At 51.2% G+C, this 16,414-nt stretch overlaps 6 protein-coding genes across 6 annotated transcripts; 2 read left to right on the top strand and 4 right to left on the bottom strand.

Moving 5' to 3' along the window:
- Positions 1-89: 89 nt before the first annotated feature.
- Positions 90-554, top strand: J4E82_003984 (uncharacterized protein; the record flags this gene model as incomplete). The annotated part of the gene is made up of 1 exon (XM_051730267.1): positions 90-554. One exon carries the CDS (start codon positions 90-92, stop codon positions 552-554), a length of 465 nt encoding a protein of 154 aa, XP_051589895.1.
- Positions 555-650: 96 nt separating this feature from the next.
- J4E82_003983 (uncharacterized protein) lies at positions 651-1,836 on the bottom strand (the record flags this gene model as incomplete). Its single annotated transcript, XM_051730266.1, has 4 exons — positions 651-1,403; positions 1,454-1,708; positions 1,764-1,780; positions 1,833-1,836. 4 exons carry the CDS (start codon positions 1,834-1,836, stop codon positions 651-653), a joined length of 1,029 nt encoding a protein of 342 aa, XP_051589894.1.
- A 433-nt stretch (positions 1,837-2,269) lies between these two features.
- On the bottom strand, positions 2,270-4,399 carry J4E82_003982 (uncharacterized protein; the record flags this gene model as incomplete). Its single annotated transcript, XM_051730265.1, has 1 exon — positions 2,270-4,399. The coding sequence occupies one exon, from the start codon at positions 4,397-4,399 to the stop codon at positions 2,270-2,272; it is 2,130 nt and encodes a 709-aa protein (XP_051589893.1).
- A 4,005-nt stretch (positions 4,400-8,404) lies between these two features.
- Positions 8,405-9,884, bottom strand: J4E82_003981 (uncharacterized protein; the record flags this gene model as incomplete). The annotated part of the gene is made up of 3 exons (XM_051730264.1): positions 8,405-9,445; positions 9,501-9,563; positions 9,618-9,884. 3 exons carry the CDS (start codon positions 9,882-9,884, stop codon positions 8,405-8,407), a joined length of 1,371 nt encoding a protein of 456 aa, XP_051589892.1.
- A 1,281-nt stretch (positions 9,885-11,165) lies between these two features.
- Positions 11,166-11,717, top strand: J4E82_003980 (uncharacterized protein; the record flags this gene model as incomplete). The annotated part of the gene is made up of 2 exons (XM_051730263.1): positions 11,166-11,289; positions 11,344-11,717. The coding sequence occupies 2 exons, from the start codon at positions 11,166-11,168 to the stop codon at positions 11,715-11,717; spliced, it is 498 nt and encodes a 165-aa protein (XP_051589891.1).
- A 1,701-nt stretch (positions 11,718-13,418) lies between these two features.
- J4E82_003979 (uncharacterized protein) lies at positions 13,419-14,772 on the bottom strand (the record flags this gene model as incomplete). Its single annotated transcript, XM_051730262.1, has 4 exons — positions 13,419-13,494; positions 13,725-14,156; positions 14,213-14,487; positions 14,740-14,772. The coding sequence occupies 4 exons, from the start codon at positions 14,770-14,772 to the stop codon at positions 13,419-13,421; spliced, it is 816 nt and encodes a 271-aa protein (XP_051589890.1).
- Between the last annotated feature and the right edge of the window lie 1,642 nt (positions 14,773-16,414).

Genomic DNA, 16,414 nt, shown 5'->3' with positions numbered 1-16,414 from the left:
AGTTTCAAAAGCACCGATATTGGCTTATTGGCTCAGGTCGTATCAAAAGCTACCGTTTCAGGACGTCTCCTCCATACTTACAGCCCAACATGCCCAAATCCATTCTCCTAATAAACGGTCCAAACCTGAACCTCCTCGGCACGCGCGAACCTACAATCTACGGCTCTACATCTCTCTCAGACGTAATTACCTCCGCGCATACCCAATGTACCGAACGATCCGTGAACTTTTCGCACATTCAATCGAACCACGAAGGCGTACTCGTTGATCGCATACACGAGGCACGCGGCAAAGTCGACTTCGTTGTGATCAACCCCGGCGCGCTCACACATACCAGCGTCGCATTGAGGGACGCGTTGGCCGGCGTGGAAATACCCTTTGTTGAAGTGCACATCAGTAACATACATAAGAGGGAGGCGTTCAGACATCACAGTTATCTGAGCGATAAGGCCGAAGCGGTAATTTGTGGTTTGGGAGTATATGGATATGAGGCAGCTATCGAGTTTGCGGTGAGGTATCTTAGGGAAAAGGACGAGAAGAAGGCGAATTTGTAGAGCGTCATGTATGGCTAGATTTGTGGCGGCAAATGATGCTTTGATTTTGGTACCGATGTCTATGGAGTCTCCTGTTCGCCAGTAACATGCAGATTATCAGTCGTGCGTTCTACTGAATCCCTGTTTGATATCCTGTCGCGCTTCAAGGTATGTTTGCAATGCTGTGATAGCTGGTAGCAGAAGCATGACCACACTCAACGTCTGTCCGAATCCCCAAACGTTCTCCTCTTTATCCTGCAAACCACAGAAGTTTGCCGGGTCCTCAGGTGCCGCGAACTTCTGCGTCAGGACTAAGATAGCGGACAAGATTGCGAGCAATATTTGCACCACGAATGCAATGGCTGGATTGAGGAAGAGAAAGTATATGAGACGCAGACCAAGACGCGCTGGACATATGAACCGTGGTGAAAACCCTTTCTCCTTTTGTGTGGAGTCGGTCAAGCGGCGTACGAGGGCTTGTATTGAAGTCTCTGAACAAGACGATGGTGTGTCCAGACCTCTGCCTTCCGGGTCGTATAGGATGCAAACTAATGCCGTCGAGAAGCCGATTAGGATGAGAAATAGTGGTACGAGGAACGACAGCCTTTGTACACGACTGCGCAGTATAGATGTACCATCTTCGTCTTCGATAAGATTGGGCGGCATCGCAATGGCGGTGATCATGGATGTAAGCAGAAATAGAGCGAAGCATACGACAAGCGCGAGGCGGATCTTTGCAATGAGCTTGTACTTACGGAAGTACTTTCGGAGCGTGATCAAAGCAGCGAGATGCGATGACGATGAGAGAGCCCATATGTAGAGGGTAAGGACGAAGTGAGCACCTTGGACACGAAATGAGCGTTGCGCCACCTGAAGGTATACTGTCAGTAGGTAACAACATCAAGAGACGTCGACCGTACTTTGATCCATCCACTCAGAAGTACAGCGTAGCCCGTGATGAGTTGCTGATCGCCGAAACCAATTATGAGTGGGTCTAGGAATGGACGCCACGCGTAATGCTTCTTCCACTCATTCTCCAAGAAGCGCTCCCGGATGTATGTGAGCGGCGCTCGAGGCGTGAAGTGACCCTTCGTATCGAATGCTTGGTCGAGAAGCATAACGAGGATAGAGGCAAATGTAGTCATGAAGCTTGCGATGACAAATGACAGGACGACCTGCGACATTGTTAAACTGATACCACACGAAGTAATCTGGGGTTCTAACTCCTACACCAGCGATGTCTGGCTCTGCTCCATTGGCGCAATCCCCATTCCAGGCCGCTATGCTGTCAAATGTGACCCATGGTGGTGCCATGCATGAGCAACGAATCGAAAGCTGGGTTGCGTGTGGAATTGGACGTTTTGAAACCGTTAAGTCAATAGGATGAGGATGTCTGAGTTGCCCAAACAGGGCATTGTGAGAGGCTTTCGAGGGAGGTTTGGGTGGACTATGTGTGCGTAGATAGTAGGATGAAACGTAGGTGTGGAGACAAGAAGAGTAAAAGGGAAAGGCGGTCGATGTGTTTGGAATGACCTTGAGTGACGATTTTGTCAAGCCTCATACATGTTATCGCACGTGGCAAGAGTAATTGAGGAAAGTGCTGCCATCGAAGCTCGCGAGTCACTCATGTGGAAACCTTGGAACAACAAATCACGAAGTCTCGTGTACGAATCTTATACATTGTGTGTAGTGCAAGCTGGTTCGCTGGGTATCAAGTACTATTTAGACAGCCTACTTCATTTCTGCTTACTCTTCGCCTTGACGCGAGCAGCCAGCTTTTTGATATCATCCTCGCCCTCTGCAGCATCCTGTTTGGACTTCTTCGACTCTCGTTGAAGTTCTGGCTCATCACCATCCTTGCCTTGTTTGCGCTTCTTGCGACCCTCCTCTAGCAGCGCCTTCATACCTGACGTCTCCTTGAACCTAGGGTTTGTAGGATCGATAGCAAACTCATGGCTTTCGTACAACTTCGCAAAACGAGGATCGGTCGTGTCGATCTTGAAGTTGTCCTCTATGATGGGAGCGTTCTTCTTGGCTTTCTTGCCCTTCTTCTTGGCCTTCTCCGACTTGACGATTTCATTCATGTCGAAATGGCGCAGCTTGGAGTCGTCTTCGTCTGCCATAAGCAGCTCCAGGTTCGCGCGCTCAGCTGCGGCCGCCTGATCCTGCTGCTCTTGCTCTGCCTTCTTCTTTGCTTTCTCAGACTTCTTCGACTTGGGCTTGGCGGCCTTTGCAGCTTCTTCGGGATCAGAGGCAAAGAACGGGTCGTTGAATGGATCGTCTTCGTTCGCATCCGCTGGCGCATCCGCCTCCTGCTCAACTGGGGCATCAGGGTCCCTGCCGGCCTTCTTGGCTTCCCACCTCTCCTTACGCTTCGCCTTCCTTTCCTTCTCTTTGCGAATGTACTTCTCCATTGTAGTCTCTTGCAGTGGGATTTCGTTCTCGAATACGTCGCCGTTGCTAGCGCCATTGGATAGTCCTCCTGTGAAGGTAATCTGCATCTCGCTATCTGGCTTTGGAAAGTCGCGATCGCGCTTTGCAGACGTCTTTTTCTTCGTTTTTGAAGACTTGCCAGGAGCCTCCAGTCCCAAAGCAGCCCTGAGACTTGCGGCCTTGTCTGCCTTTGCTGCTGCTTCCTCGTCTTCGGAAGATGACTCGTCTGTGCCCAGGTATGCTTGCAGCTCGTTCTCATCAATCTCCTTACGGGAGAAAGCTCGCTTTTGCACTTCCTTCCGTGTCGCGTCGTCAGCGTCCCAGGTCAACTTGACCTTTGAGTGTGTAAGTGCATCCGTTGAGAACTCGTTGGGTTTATAGCCGTCCGGCAGCTTCGCGCATTCGTCGTGGGGATCTTGGTCGAAGGTTGTGCCGTCGGGAACGAATCGTAGGTCGAAGAAGTTGGCGCTCGTCAGGTATTCTCGGCCATCGAGATTGTCGTAGATGGACTTTGCGACATTGGCAGAGGAACATGTGATGACGGCGTAGTAGTATCGCAGCCTGTCAAGTTGGTAGGCTCGCAGTTTGGTGGAGTCGAATTCTTCGCCTGTTTCGTCTCCTTGCAAGTCTGCCCTGTTTTGTTCCTCATCGTCTGCGTCCGAGATGTCCGAGTCGTCGTCAAGCACGCCGATGTTGTTCTTGTCTCTATTGGACGTGGATGCGAAGATCTCGCGGGGCGGTCCCTCAATCTCCTCACGCTGCAGGCGCTCCATACCAAACTCGCTAGGGTATATGACAACGTTGAGGATTCGCCCATCAGCCGGAACGAACGAGTTTGCTACAGCCATGATGTCGGTGGCCCGTATGTTGTCCCAGTCCATGTTCACAGCAGCCAAGCGTGCAGAGATGTCGCCTGTCGGAACTTCATTGTCGTCGCCGGCAAGCTCTGTTTGCTCCTCCAGTTCGACCTCGTCCTCTTCTTCGCTGGAGCTCTCGTCCGATGAAGACTCAAGTCCACCGTCTCTGATGGGGTCAAAGCCTTCTTGCTGTACCCTCTGCATTTCCTTCTTGACCGCTTTGTCCCGTTTCTTGTTAGCCGGTCGCTCTAGCTCCAGCTCGTCTCCGTCGTCTTCGTCGTCTTCATCTTCGTCGTCCTTGTCATCGCTGTCGGCGTCATATAGCCTGTCGATGGCCTTTTTGCCAGCTTCCTTGGATACCTTTCTGCCATATTTGTCGACTGTGGCCTTGTTGTAGAAGTCTGGATCGCTCCGTAGTCGCGAGAACCGGGGATCGAGCTTGGTCTTGGTGTGCTTCTTCGAGGGGAGTCTGAACTTGGGGTCGGTTTCGAAGTTTGCGAATCGCGAGTCGTCTGTGGTAGGCGCGCTAGATTTCGCGCCCTTTACAGGTATCGTCTGTCGTTTTGGAAGAGGCATTGTGAAGTTTGCTTGTCCGTGGAGGCGGAGGGCTGTCGCGCAGCGCTAGATTGGGAAGCTGAACTTTTTCTGGGGCGGTGGCAGATCGGCGGCGACGACGTTTGATTGGATACCGCCTCGGAGGTAATCGACGGCTAGGGATTCGACAGCCGATCTGGGGAAGCTTTAGCTGCGTCACTCTCAAGAGGGGAAATACATCACACGACGGTCCCGGAAGGGCTCCGGCTGTCCCAACAACTTCTTCACGTCTTGGTCAACTTGCCAGTCTGCTTCCTACTTCCACAATACCCGTCTCAGCTGAAAACATCCCAGACAAAACACCATGGCTTACTCCAGACTCCTCACGTAAGTCGGGAGCTATGCACAAGTCTAGCTTGAGCTTATGCATAGCATTGGAACATGTAGCTGATACTGACCGCCTGCAGTCCCCGCAACATGACTTTGGTCTCTTTGGCTTCACTCGGCAGTGGCTACTTCATTCTCAAGTCAAAGGCGCTCGCCGACAAGCAGAGAGACCGTGCTGCAGGCGACTATACTGTCACAGTCGATAGGTCAGGTACGAGATCCCATTCCACCTGAGAAGGGTCCACCATTGCGATACGTACATCGCGCTGACTACAGAATATAGGAGGCGGTGTCTGAGCACGTCGACAATCTAGCGTCGACTGCCATGTGGCAGCTCCAGCATATGACCAGCGGTGTGCAGCCTTTTCTTTCACAATGCAATGGCCTTCATCATGTTTGCAGCGTTCCAAGCTTAGCGCCTTTCTTTACCACACCAAACACCATCAGCGGTTCCCAATCCGCACCGAAGCGACACTCGTTCGTACACTTGTATGCTACTGCCAAAAAGAGGGCATTAATAGATCTACAGCGTATCCTGTCTCAAGTGATGCATACCAAGCGCATGGTACCTGCAGGATGATCTCCGTACCCGATGTACTTTTATCCAGCGCGCAACAACACCAACAACAGTATTTCATACGAAGAATGTGCCTGTACCTCCCCGAAACAAGTTCGCATGCGCCGAGCATTTGTTTCGAACTCGCTCGTACTCGGGCGACCCGCATCCGTTGTTAGTTACGATTGGCCGACCCATCCGATGCTAAATTTAACTCACTCAGCCTCAATCAAGAATGCCCGAAAAGCGACAACAGAGATGAAAATAGTATGACAACCATACGAATCGTCGGAATGCCCAAGACCCGCCGTTACGAATTTCACCTCCACTTTGTTCAGTGATTACGACTTCCTTGTTGAGGGTCCACTTCTCAGCTTTTTGGCTCAGCCTTTGCGGGCGTCCTTGTCAGCTCTCACCAGGATCTTAGCCAATGAGCTCACAGTCCATCAGCATGAATATAGATTATCTCGAATACGGGATCAGGAGAGCCGTCCAGCCTTACGATGCCATAATCACTTACAGTACGATCCTCCACTCGTGCACCAGGATGGCGGAGCTGCAAAAGGATGCCCTAGGCCCATCACTTTGCTAGAAACTTACGCGATCATTCTTTAGTCTTGTTTGTGTGACTGCATACACCTGTCGGATTTTATTCATTCCTTCACATCTTCATCTGGAAACTTGCCTATGTTCTGTACTGACGATTGCCACTTTTGATCGGATCGGATCGCAAAACACGATTACCAACATGGGTCACAACGATGTCGCTGGGCATGAAAAACAACAAACCAGGCAAGGGAACGAGATGCAGATACCGCCTCAAGCAAATGTACTAGCGGCAGCCAGCTATGTCCGTCGAGTGTTTGAGAACAAGAAGTTCACTTATGCCATCATGGGCGAGCTTGCGATGCTTTGTCTAGGACATGGATGCGAGATGCGGGATGTATTCATTGCATACGACGATAAAGACTACAACCGGATCAAGAAGAAGCTTGAGTCCGACCGACGGTATAACAGAGGAGCCTACTTTCTCCAAATGGCGACTGGCTAACAGCGTCAGGATACGACTGCCTGAGGGCATGAACCCTTTGTTCCCTTCCAAGATGGTGGTACAAACTGGGCCTAGCTTTTTAGATGCAGGATGTAAAGGTCCAGCGACAATAGAAGTAACCCTAGTGCCCTCTGGTCAGTTGTACACGAACCTGTTTTGACCTCCGGCTAACGGTGCATAGGCTCATACGAGACTCCATCGAACGGAACCCTTGCCAAAAACGTCGTCTTGCTGAGCCTTAGGACCGATGGGGTGTTGAGGACATTCTACGGATTGAACATGCTATACCTCGTCAGGACCCTACTTCACTTTTGCCAGATTCGCGGCTTAGCTTGGGAACCACGGAAGGATATTCACTTCTTGTGCCAGCACTACGGAGATCAACTACAGTCGATTCGCAGTCTTTTGAACCCAGATTTCATAGAACGGAAGTTTCTACGAACGGCTTTCGTCAGCCGGCTTCCTTTCGAAGAACAGCGAAGATGCTATCGTACGTTGACAGGTCGGGAACCTCCTTCAGCCACCACGCTGGCCCCACCGACAGCGGAAGGAAATCACATCCGGTCGCGGTCCGCATCTGAGCTACCAAGAGTTCAAGGGATTTCCCGCGCATCGTTACCAGATTTCTTATGTCCACCAGAGTCTCAGAAGATCAAAACATCTCACCCGCGTGCGGAACATGCGACCTCGACGCTCATGGAACACACAGGACCTTCCTCAAATGCAGCGGCTTATACAAGGGATTCACGTTCCAGATACCGTATGTCCAGTGCCCCAAGCAGCAGACGTACTAGTCCCACAGATCCTCAATCTGGATCCAATCCACAAATGCAGTTCTCGAACTTGAAGCCTTCATCCGAGCCGGCTCCGTCACTTTCCCTCCACGAGCGTGCAGCTTCTTATTCAACACCAAACGCCCACCCTGGCGTCCCAGGACCATGTGTAGCGCAAGTGCCAGCAAAGAACACGTCCAGCGCTCGTTCACCGCTCCTTGATATTAGGACTACGCATCGGATCCCTGAAAAAAGCTCTCCAGAGGGCTTTGGAACATCTGTACCAGAGCAGCGACTGAGCAGACTTCAAGTAGTCAACTCTGCTGGCGAGACTATATCACGCACACGGTATGATGCAGAGGCAAAAGAGGAGGCGTATAACCTACATGTTGTAGGACCCCAAGGAGTCTACCAAGCACCGCAGAATCACCCAAGCCCACCACCAACCGCCAGTGAAGCTACCACATTATCTCAAAATTCTCCTCCAATCTTCGAACTCGACGCGACACCACCGCCACATGATATCCTTGCAGAGCTCTCCGCAGACATCGATGCTGCGCTGCAAGTCAGCCACCATCCTCGCACGTCTCCACAACCCGCGCTACCACAGTCACACGACTCGTATAGGCCGCCCGTTCCTCGTACACAGTCCGCTTCATTAAGCACACTTCCAGCAAGCTTGATGGTTGGCAATGCGTCTCCCCAACTGCCATCTACACCACCACATAACACGCCTTCTACCTACCCAACGACACAAACGAACGCATCGAGATATTCAAGACAATACCCGCCTCCTTCCTTCGCACAGGCACCGAACAGTCTGCCTGCATCACCACCTCTTACACCAGCACCATTGTCGGTATACAAGGCGTATCAGCCTACGACCATACCCAATTCAGGGCAGGTATATCCAGTTTCACCACCTGATAGCGCTGGCACCGAACACCGTATCCGGCCGACAAGCTTCATGCAAGTGAAAGATATCGATGGTATGGGACACTATTTTGCTACGCATAACCGGCAAGCTTCGCACCATGTCCAAGAAGTGATTCAGAGCCTGGATTCGAGCATGCTAGCGATGGAGTATCAAGCAGCATTACCACAGTTTGACGAAGGCTATGGAAGAAGATGAACATGGAATTCCTTCGTGCGCGTATACATGTAAAGAGCTACTCATGCACGTTGTAAGGACAAATATTCAATATTGAAAAGCGGTAACGCTCAGTCGAAGGATGGAGAGGGGTATAAACCATATCCAACAAGATTAACAAGCACAATATTTACAGCGGTACATCTTCCATCATCTGTATGGCGCCTTCCCTTCCGACCGTGATGATAACATCTCCCAGCGTCTTTGTCGAAAATCCTGCTTCTGAGTACCTGAAGTAGTAATCCCACTTCCTCTTGAAAACCTCCGCACCCTCATCGTCCATACCCTCCTGGCTCTTCTCTTTAATAAGTTGTGGTTTGATCTTGCCTTCCCAGTTATCCAAAAACTCTTCACGCCATAATCGCAGCGCTTTCGCGTAGTGGGGCCCGATGTTCTCTATGCTGTCGACGACAAGCGATCCACCTGATGCGGTTTGTATGCTAGCAACGAGTTCGGAGACGGCGGGAAGATGACCTCCAGGGAAAATGTATCGGCGGATAAAGTCGTCAGATTTGGCATAGGCTTCGTAGCGAGCATCGGGCATGGTTATGCATTGGAAGCATGCTACGCCACCCTCCTTCTTGAGCAGCTTGTCGATGCACTTGAAGTATGTCACCAAATATTCTTTGCCCACAGCCTCCAACATCTCAATTGAGACGGCCTTGTCAAAAGGCCCTGTCTCTGGTACTTCCAAACTTCGGTAATCGCATAGGAGGACTTGTATCTTGTCTGACATGCCCGCTTCTCGTATTCGCTCTTCTGCCAGCTCTTTTTGCTCAATCGAGAGGGTCAATGATGTGACTCTGCAACCTGTCCGTTGTACGGCGCGCATGGCGAAGCTTCCCCAGCCAGTACCAATCTCCAGAACGTGATCTGTGCCCTTGATGTGTGTGCTGTCGATGAAGCGATCGAGTTTTCGCATTTGCGCATCGTAGAGGCTTTCGCTCGCACATTTCGGGTCCGATTTCGGTAGCCATATCGGGCACGAGTACGTCATGTCTTGGGAGAGGAAGGCAGCGAACATTTCGTTGGAGATGTCGTAATGTGCGGAAATATTGAGGCGCGCGTTCTTGAGATTGTTGCTGCCTCTTACCAGGCCAGCGAGACCAGAAGAGATGGCAGAGGTGAAAGTTGAACCATTGGAAAGATAGTTGCGGTTCAGGATGAAGAGCTGCGAATGTAAGCTGAAAAGCGCATCTTAACGGTTACCAAATGTGGCAACTCACCTCGAAGAACTTGGTCAAGTCCGGTGTTGTGAACTCTCCCAACATGTAACTCTCTGCAAAGCCCTAAAATCAATCAGCTCTTGTTCTTTCCGATCGCACGAGTATGCCGGAGCGTACCATGTCTGCAAAAAGCGCCAATCGCACCCAGAACTTCTCGTCGAGCACGTTTAGGAATGCAATTGGAAGGCCCTCTTTGTCAGAACCAAACGCAGCGGTCGCCTTGCTCGAACCACCTTCAAATAGTACCAGCTTGCCATGCTTTAGATTCTGGAATTGGGAAAGTGTGCCATTTTTGCATAGAGTCACCAGTGGCCCCCAAGCTTGTGATGTAACTGGACTGAGCAATGAAGACACCGCTCCTGTCACAGAACTATAAATCGCCATAATCCCGATGTATGCCTTTTGAAATCGAGGTTTTCCGGCTGGCGCAAACCCAAATGATCAATTGAAAGACGTTTAGGCTACGAAGCTGTCCAATTTCAAAGCAAAAGGCGCGCGGCTTCAGTGCGAGTAGCGAGACAAATCTGCTAGTACGTCTCGATCTGCCCGAGCTTCTTTGTAAGATAGGTGGCTGTACGGTGTGCGGGCGGTCGTGGAGGGGAATTAGCGCGTCAATCGCCCAAAAGTAATGCGACAATGGTATCGTGAACGCGTCGGAAGAAGAGCTGAGAAAGAAGTCGAACGACGGTAGCTAGTCGGCTAACACATGGCACCAGAGTCTATTTCAGAAGTCCAGGTAGCTCGCCGTCCTATCGCCGGAACGGCCGAAAGCCGACACGGTGCATCTGGTTGCGCCGTTTCAAAGCCATGCGTGTTGCATTCTGTCTGAGGTGCAGTATCGGGCGAGGAAGCCTTGCCAATTCGAGTGATCTATGACGCCGTCGATCCGCCTAAACATCGCGAATGTCGCAAAATCAGTGTAACTCTTACACGTCGGCGGAGGTTGAGGCCGTGCAAAGGCATGTAAGAAGTTCGGATATGCGTATTTTTCTCCTCCTGTAGCTTCTAGTGTCTGTTCCCATGCGATGTTTGGACAGGAAGTTTGGAAGTGACGATGAGCCGCATTCCAGGGTCCACAAAATCATTTGGCGGCATGTTTGGGAGGGGCAAGTTATGCAGGGGCACAACTCACTGTGCGTCTCAGCCTTGCAGTCCCGTGTCTATGTTGAGTCCAGAAGGTCGGTGACAGCAGTTCGTATATATCCTTGAGCTTTCCATGTGGCATGAAGAGGTACTGCGGGTGTAAGCATGGCATGCAGCATCTCTCCGATCGGCGATGCTGTAGCGGCGGCCGCGGCCTCCGGACTGTGCCAGAAAGAACGGAATGGATGGCGTGGACTTTGCGACAGGTGTACTATGGTAATGAATGAAAATGAGCAAAAGAGGAGAGACGGATATGAAGTTGGTTATAGCCAAGCCAAGACCATGTACTTGCTCGTACTTTCGTCGTCATCTTGAGCTCGTGAACACCCTATCAGGAAAACGCCCGTGCGTCCGCGGAGACACGCTACGGCGCGTCGACGCGTATTCCGTAAATCACGTCCATATGCTTGTACCTATACATCAACCCAAACATTTTCAACTACGCATCAGCCCAAGGTTCATTTTTGTAATCTGTGTTTCAGTCGATACATCACTTACTTTCGATTTTAATATCTGACAAACATGCTGTCAATTCGGCCCTCCAACCCTCAAAGATGCATACCAAACCTGCTCCCTGCGCGGATAAACCACAACGGACCTATAAACGATGCAGAACGATACTGGAAGCCTGAGACAGATGACAAAGGTTATTGATCATCGTCGTACAACAACATGGACATTGATTCTGACATATTTCCAGGAAAGCGACACTCATATTTCCGTGGTCGACACCTCCATGGCACTGCGCTTCCACTTCCCAACAACTACACCGGCGCCATTCTACGCGTTACCGACCAGCAATTACCTCAAAGTCAAACACAGCCACAACAACCGCCTGCAGACGAGGACGATGAAGACGCCGAGACGGAAGAGAGCATACCTGTCGAAGTCAACATTGCGGAGCAAGTAGGAGAGTTTGACCAAGTCATTGTATGGGGACATGGAGGTGAGGTCGATGGAAGTGGGGATGCATTCATTAGGGGGATGAGTGAGTGGGTTGGGTTTGCAGAGAGCATGCACATTGATGAAGAGGAAAAGGATAAAGGCACAAAGCCGGGGGGCAATACCGTTTGAGAAACAATATCGAAGATTCGCTTGATCTCGACCAGGGGAGGCAGAATAGAGGACAGCTCTGGTCAAAGATACCTGAGGTGTTACGGTCCGGATTGATTGTGCTCAGCTTTTAGCCGCAGATCAATGTTCTATCCCAAGCGGCCTCCAACCGTCCACACATCTCTGCGATTCTCGATTTCCCCAACGGCACCCTGCATTGCCTCCAGCCCCGTTCCAGCCCATGTGTGAACCGCTACCGGATTGCTCTCGTACGTTGTCAACAGCCACATATGCAGCCACACCCCAGGTGACAAAATCATTATATAGCGACCTCGCATTCTGCATCGTACCTGGTGCATTTACATTGGCTCAGTTCGCGATCTCCTCATATCACCTGCTGTCGAACCGTCGTCAGAAACGAAATCCGCCCATCTTCAGCCTTCCGTACTTGTTCCATATCTTGTTGACTTCCCCGGCCAGTAGTGTCAGCTCTAGCTTCTCTTCATTCGGGTTACTTTTGAGGTTGGGTTACAAGTGTACGTTGATGCAGTTGGCCCAAACATCTTGGTATTCAAGAGCCATGTACTATGTATCCGAGTTCGTGTGGCCGCCTCCGATGAGTTTCGATGCGAGGTAAAACGTTCCTAGGACGAGTGAGGGAGATATGTTGAAGAGGCGTGAGTAGAGGGCTGTGAGAGCTCCAGGGGTTTATAAAGATTGATGTCTGTTGAGGAGGACGATGTTATGAATTTTGTAGTGCGACATTTAGTAATAGTTTTGCTGATACCCAAAGGTAACGGTCGCGTAGGTCGTAAGAGACGGGTCAGATGACAGCACGCAGCTGTTGTCTTAGGAAGGTAAAGATACTAGAAAATAGGACAATGCGCCAATTAGGTGACAAGATATCGATACTTGCAGGACGATAGCGAGGCTGAGAATTCGAAAGAAGAAGTTTGATGCCCCGTGTGAAGGCAATGGAGTTTTGGTGCGACCAAATTTACCCTCGTCCACAGGCCGGAGCTGTTTTGTCCTGTTAATCGGTAGCATCGCAGTAAAGGTAGTGCTGTCGCATATTTCTTGTCTCTAAATCTCGCTTGCAGCTTCTGGCTTTTGACACACTGTTACCTCGACGCCTTCACATCATCTCAAGTCTCTCTCTAAAGTAAAAAAACTACCAATCTATCAGTCCCCATTCATCTGCACCCCAGATCAGTGCGTAACTTGCTCTTACCGTTTCTGTTTGTTCAGGGTTGCTCTCGGTTCGGTGTAATGCACCCCGCTCCCACAGCTTTTTACCGCGCGGCGAACTCACATCTGGGTCCAAAACATCCCACGTGCTCGCCACGCCGTTGCGCAAACTCAACAATGGGTCTGGAAAACGCACAGTAGGAATAGTGGACCAGGCACAGGCCGGTAAATCACCATCGGTACCCGGTGGACGGGAACGGGTGATTCCGAGAACTGGGGATGGGGACAGGGCAAGTGGAGCAGAGCCGCATGTAGTGCTCATCATCAGACGTCAGTCACTCGGGCAAGGCAAACGACGATCACTGAAATAGAATTGATTTCGAGAAAGAGAGGGTATTTCTGGGTATCTTCGTAGCCTGATGCGGAAACCAAAACCTCCGTGAATGCAAGAACAGCTGCCGTAGTTTCATCATTTGGCAAGCGAACAGACAAACATCATATCCCATCTCTTGCAAGTGAGACTGCCTCTACTTTTCACAACTTCGAGCTTTCCTCACCTTTTGTACCGCTATCCGAGAAGTCTACAAAACTCTCTTCGCCACTGAAGTGCCTGTCATCATCGTTCGTTAGCCACTTGCCGTGACGAAAGGTTATGGGGTTGCTAGGAGATGCTTGTCTGTGCGAGAAGGAGGTAAAGAAATCTTAAGATGAGCCGATGCGACGCCCCAGCCATAAGCTGTAGGCTCTGATTTTGGCCAGTCTTTCCTATGGTACGGGAAGAACCTGGAAGCTATAAGGACGCAGCACGACATGGACACAAAGAATGGAAACTACACTTACCAGCCTCTCTCTGCTCCGCCCGAGAGGTAAGACGTCTCGGAGTTCATTTCGCATTCCCAGTTTCCAGCAACGCCTTTCATGGGGTCCGCTGATCTCCTCACATACTTGGACAGCCCGGCCGTGAAGCACTGGAAGTCATCTTCGTCGGGGTTCTCCGGCATTTTTCCCGTGAGCACCCGGCCGGCTGCTATCATAGTCGCAGCGTGGGTGCATAACAAGACGGTCTTCGGCTGCTCGGGGTCGTTATCCAGTGTGGTGACGATGTGATCTAGTGCGTTCCTAACACGTTCGTGTAGCTCCACGATCAACTCGCCGTTGGATCCCGGCATGTGTACAGACGCATATTGGTCGTCTAAGTTCCGGAAATGAGGAGTCAGAAGCTCGAGATGCGGTGGATTAGGGTGTTCAAAGTGTGCGCGCCCAAAAAACTCTCTGTTATCCACGCATCAGCATATCGCATACATGAGCATTACTCAGCCTCAACGTACCCAATGCCACGATCAATCCTGATCCTCCCCTTTGCCTTTCCCTCCTCAAACAGCTTATCGCTGAATGGCTTAAGAGTCTGCAAACAGCGATAGAAAGGGCTTGAGTAGATTCTCTCAACCGGGGGTTCGATCTTACTCAGAAACTCGGCCAACTCCTTGCTCTGGTCCACACCTTTGGACGTCAGAGGCGGATCAGTGGGTATCCCGGTCGGAGTCCTTGCCATAGAGGCGGTGTAGATACCCGTTTGGGGGTCAACGGACCAGTTGGCGCGGAACTAGATATTACGGGGGATACGTTAGAACGGATGCCATTTTGGGGAACAAGGGATCTGCATGTGGAGAGTGTAAAGGATGGCGTTTCATGTGATACACGCGGAGGTGTACACAAGCGAGATGTGTATGGAGGTAATGCGAGGACGGAGATGGCTGTCAGGGTAGCTTCCCGATACGGAAGGCTTTCCTCGACTATCGTGTGGAAGCATCGGAGGGCATGAAGCGCGGCGACGGAGGTCGAGCTTTGTACGTACCGCGTGCCGCACGATGTAGATGACTTCGATCATGGTTCCGTCGCCTTGCTACCCCGAGAGAGTTTCTGGGAGGGCAAAGCTTATTCTGTGTGCAGTGGTTGCTGTTGAGAGTACGAGGTGTTCCTGAGATGGAGGGTGTAGGTGTTCACAAGTTACCTCGGCAACTTTACCTTTTCGGGTGGCCGTTCGAGGCTTCAACTCCGGTTGCAGAGAACTCGGTACGAGGTTGCTTTCCCAGTTAGACACTCGAGGCTTTGTTACTGTTGTTGTGGTTCCTAGGTATCATTATCGCCGCAACAGAGGCTTTTGTAGCATTGCAGCTTCCATGCAACAAAGCTCAGCTGCTCGTTCGTAGATATCTGGACAGTCACCTCCTAGCACGTGCACCGCCTTCGCGCAAATCCAGCAATGGCCATCATCGTCGTTTACCGCGTCCGACTGTGAGCCACTCACCATATGATACCTCCATCATCGGTGGGCCCCCACGCGCAGGCCGTCCCTGTGCAGCCTCTAGCATTGACAGGCGCTAACGCGAACTTTACATGCACACACATGCAGGACTTCATACTCTTGCGGTCGTAGCCCAGGAACGAGCCATCCTTCAAACAATGCGCAGCGTCATACTGTCACTTACAGTATGCGCAAGCGCAGCGCAGGGACGTTTTGCACTGATGCGCTGTTTGTTGGTTAGTATGCTATTGCGCAAGCCACGTCAATGCAACTGTTGCAACGTACTTTTGCAGGGGTGTTTTGACACATGGGTCCTTCGGGAAGTATGAAGTATCTGGAGGACGGGACGATGTTGGAATGAACGACGTAATTGACGGTTTGGCCCTTACCCTTGCTTCTCATCATCGGTGCTTCCGAGTCTCTCCACAATCTGCGAGACTCCAAGCTTCACATGCTGTCTGTAGCCGGAAACTAACGGCATCTTGCCTGGGAGCGGGAGGTTTGATGACAGCGGCATAGAAAGCGATGGATGAGACACGGGCTAAAATCCTTTCCAGGGGACTATATTAGCTGGACGCGGGGTCAGAGATAACAGGTAGGCCTGACGGGTGAACATGTGTGGACTGTGGTGGGACATGAGACCTTACAGAGCCATCAGCAAATGAAGCCTGAAAGATCTTTACACGTGTGTTTCTAGGGCATGCCCATCGCACAGCCCTGACTAAGAAGGTGCCGTTAGCCTTGACGGCCATCAAGGACTGGAAACGAAGGCACACGACCCGCGCTTGCCTGAACAATAAAGCACCTGCCAACTTGAATCGCATTCGAAACATGGGAGTCCTAATCCTAGTGATGAGCTGCAAGCCATCGATGATCACCGCATGGTTACGACGACGTTATTACCGCAGTGCCATCCGAGGTCCGCCTCCATCGCGGTCACAGTGTAACGGGTATAACTCTCGGAACAAATACGTTCGTGGACTGGGGATGATCAGCGTCAAGTTCGACTACTGGAGGAAGCTAGGGGTTATCCCGTCTCCATCAGGTTGGATTCCAGGGTTCGTTTGGTGAGAACGGGTCCGTGCAACCAACTGTTGCCCTTCTACCAGAAGGATAGAACTCCGGGCAGTCCCGACATACCGCAGAGACACCGCTTTCCGGGTCCGGAGCGGGAGAATTGAAATTTACGTGTATTGAATGTTCACGCGCACTTCAATGAGCACGC

Source organism: Alternaria postmessia, assembly GCF_024291825.1.
Source record: "Alternaria postmessia strain BMP 2775 chromosome Unknown scaffold_18, whole genome shotgun sequence".
NCBI lineage: Eukaryota > Fungi > Ascomycota > Dothideomycetes > Pleosporales > Pleosporaceae > Alternaria > Alternaria postmessia.
Note: the sequence above shows the minus strand (reverse complement) of the source record. Positions and strands in the feature narration are given on the sequence as shown.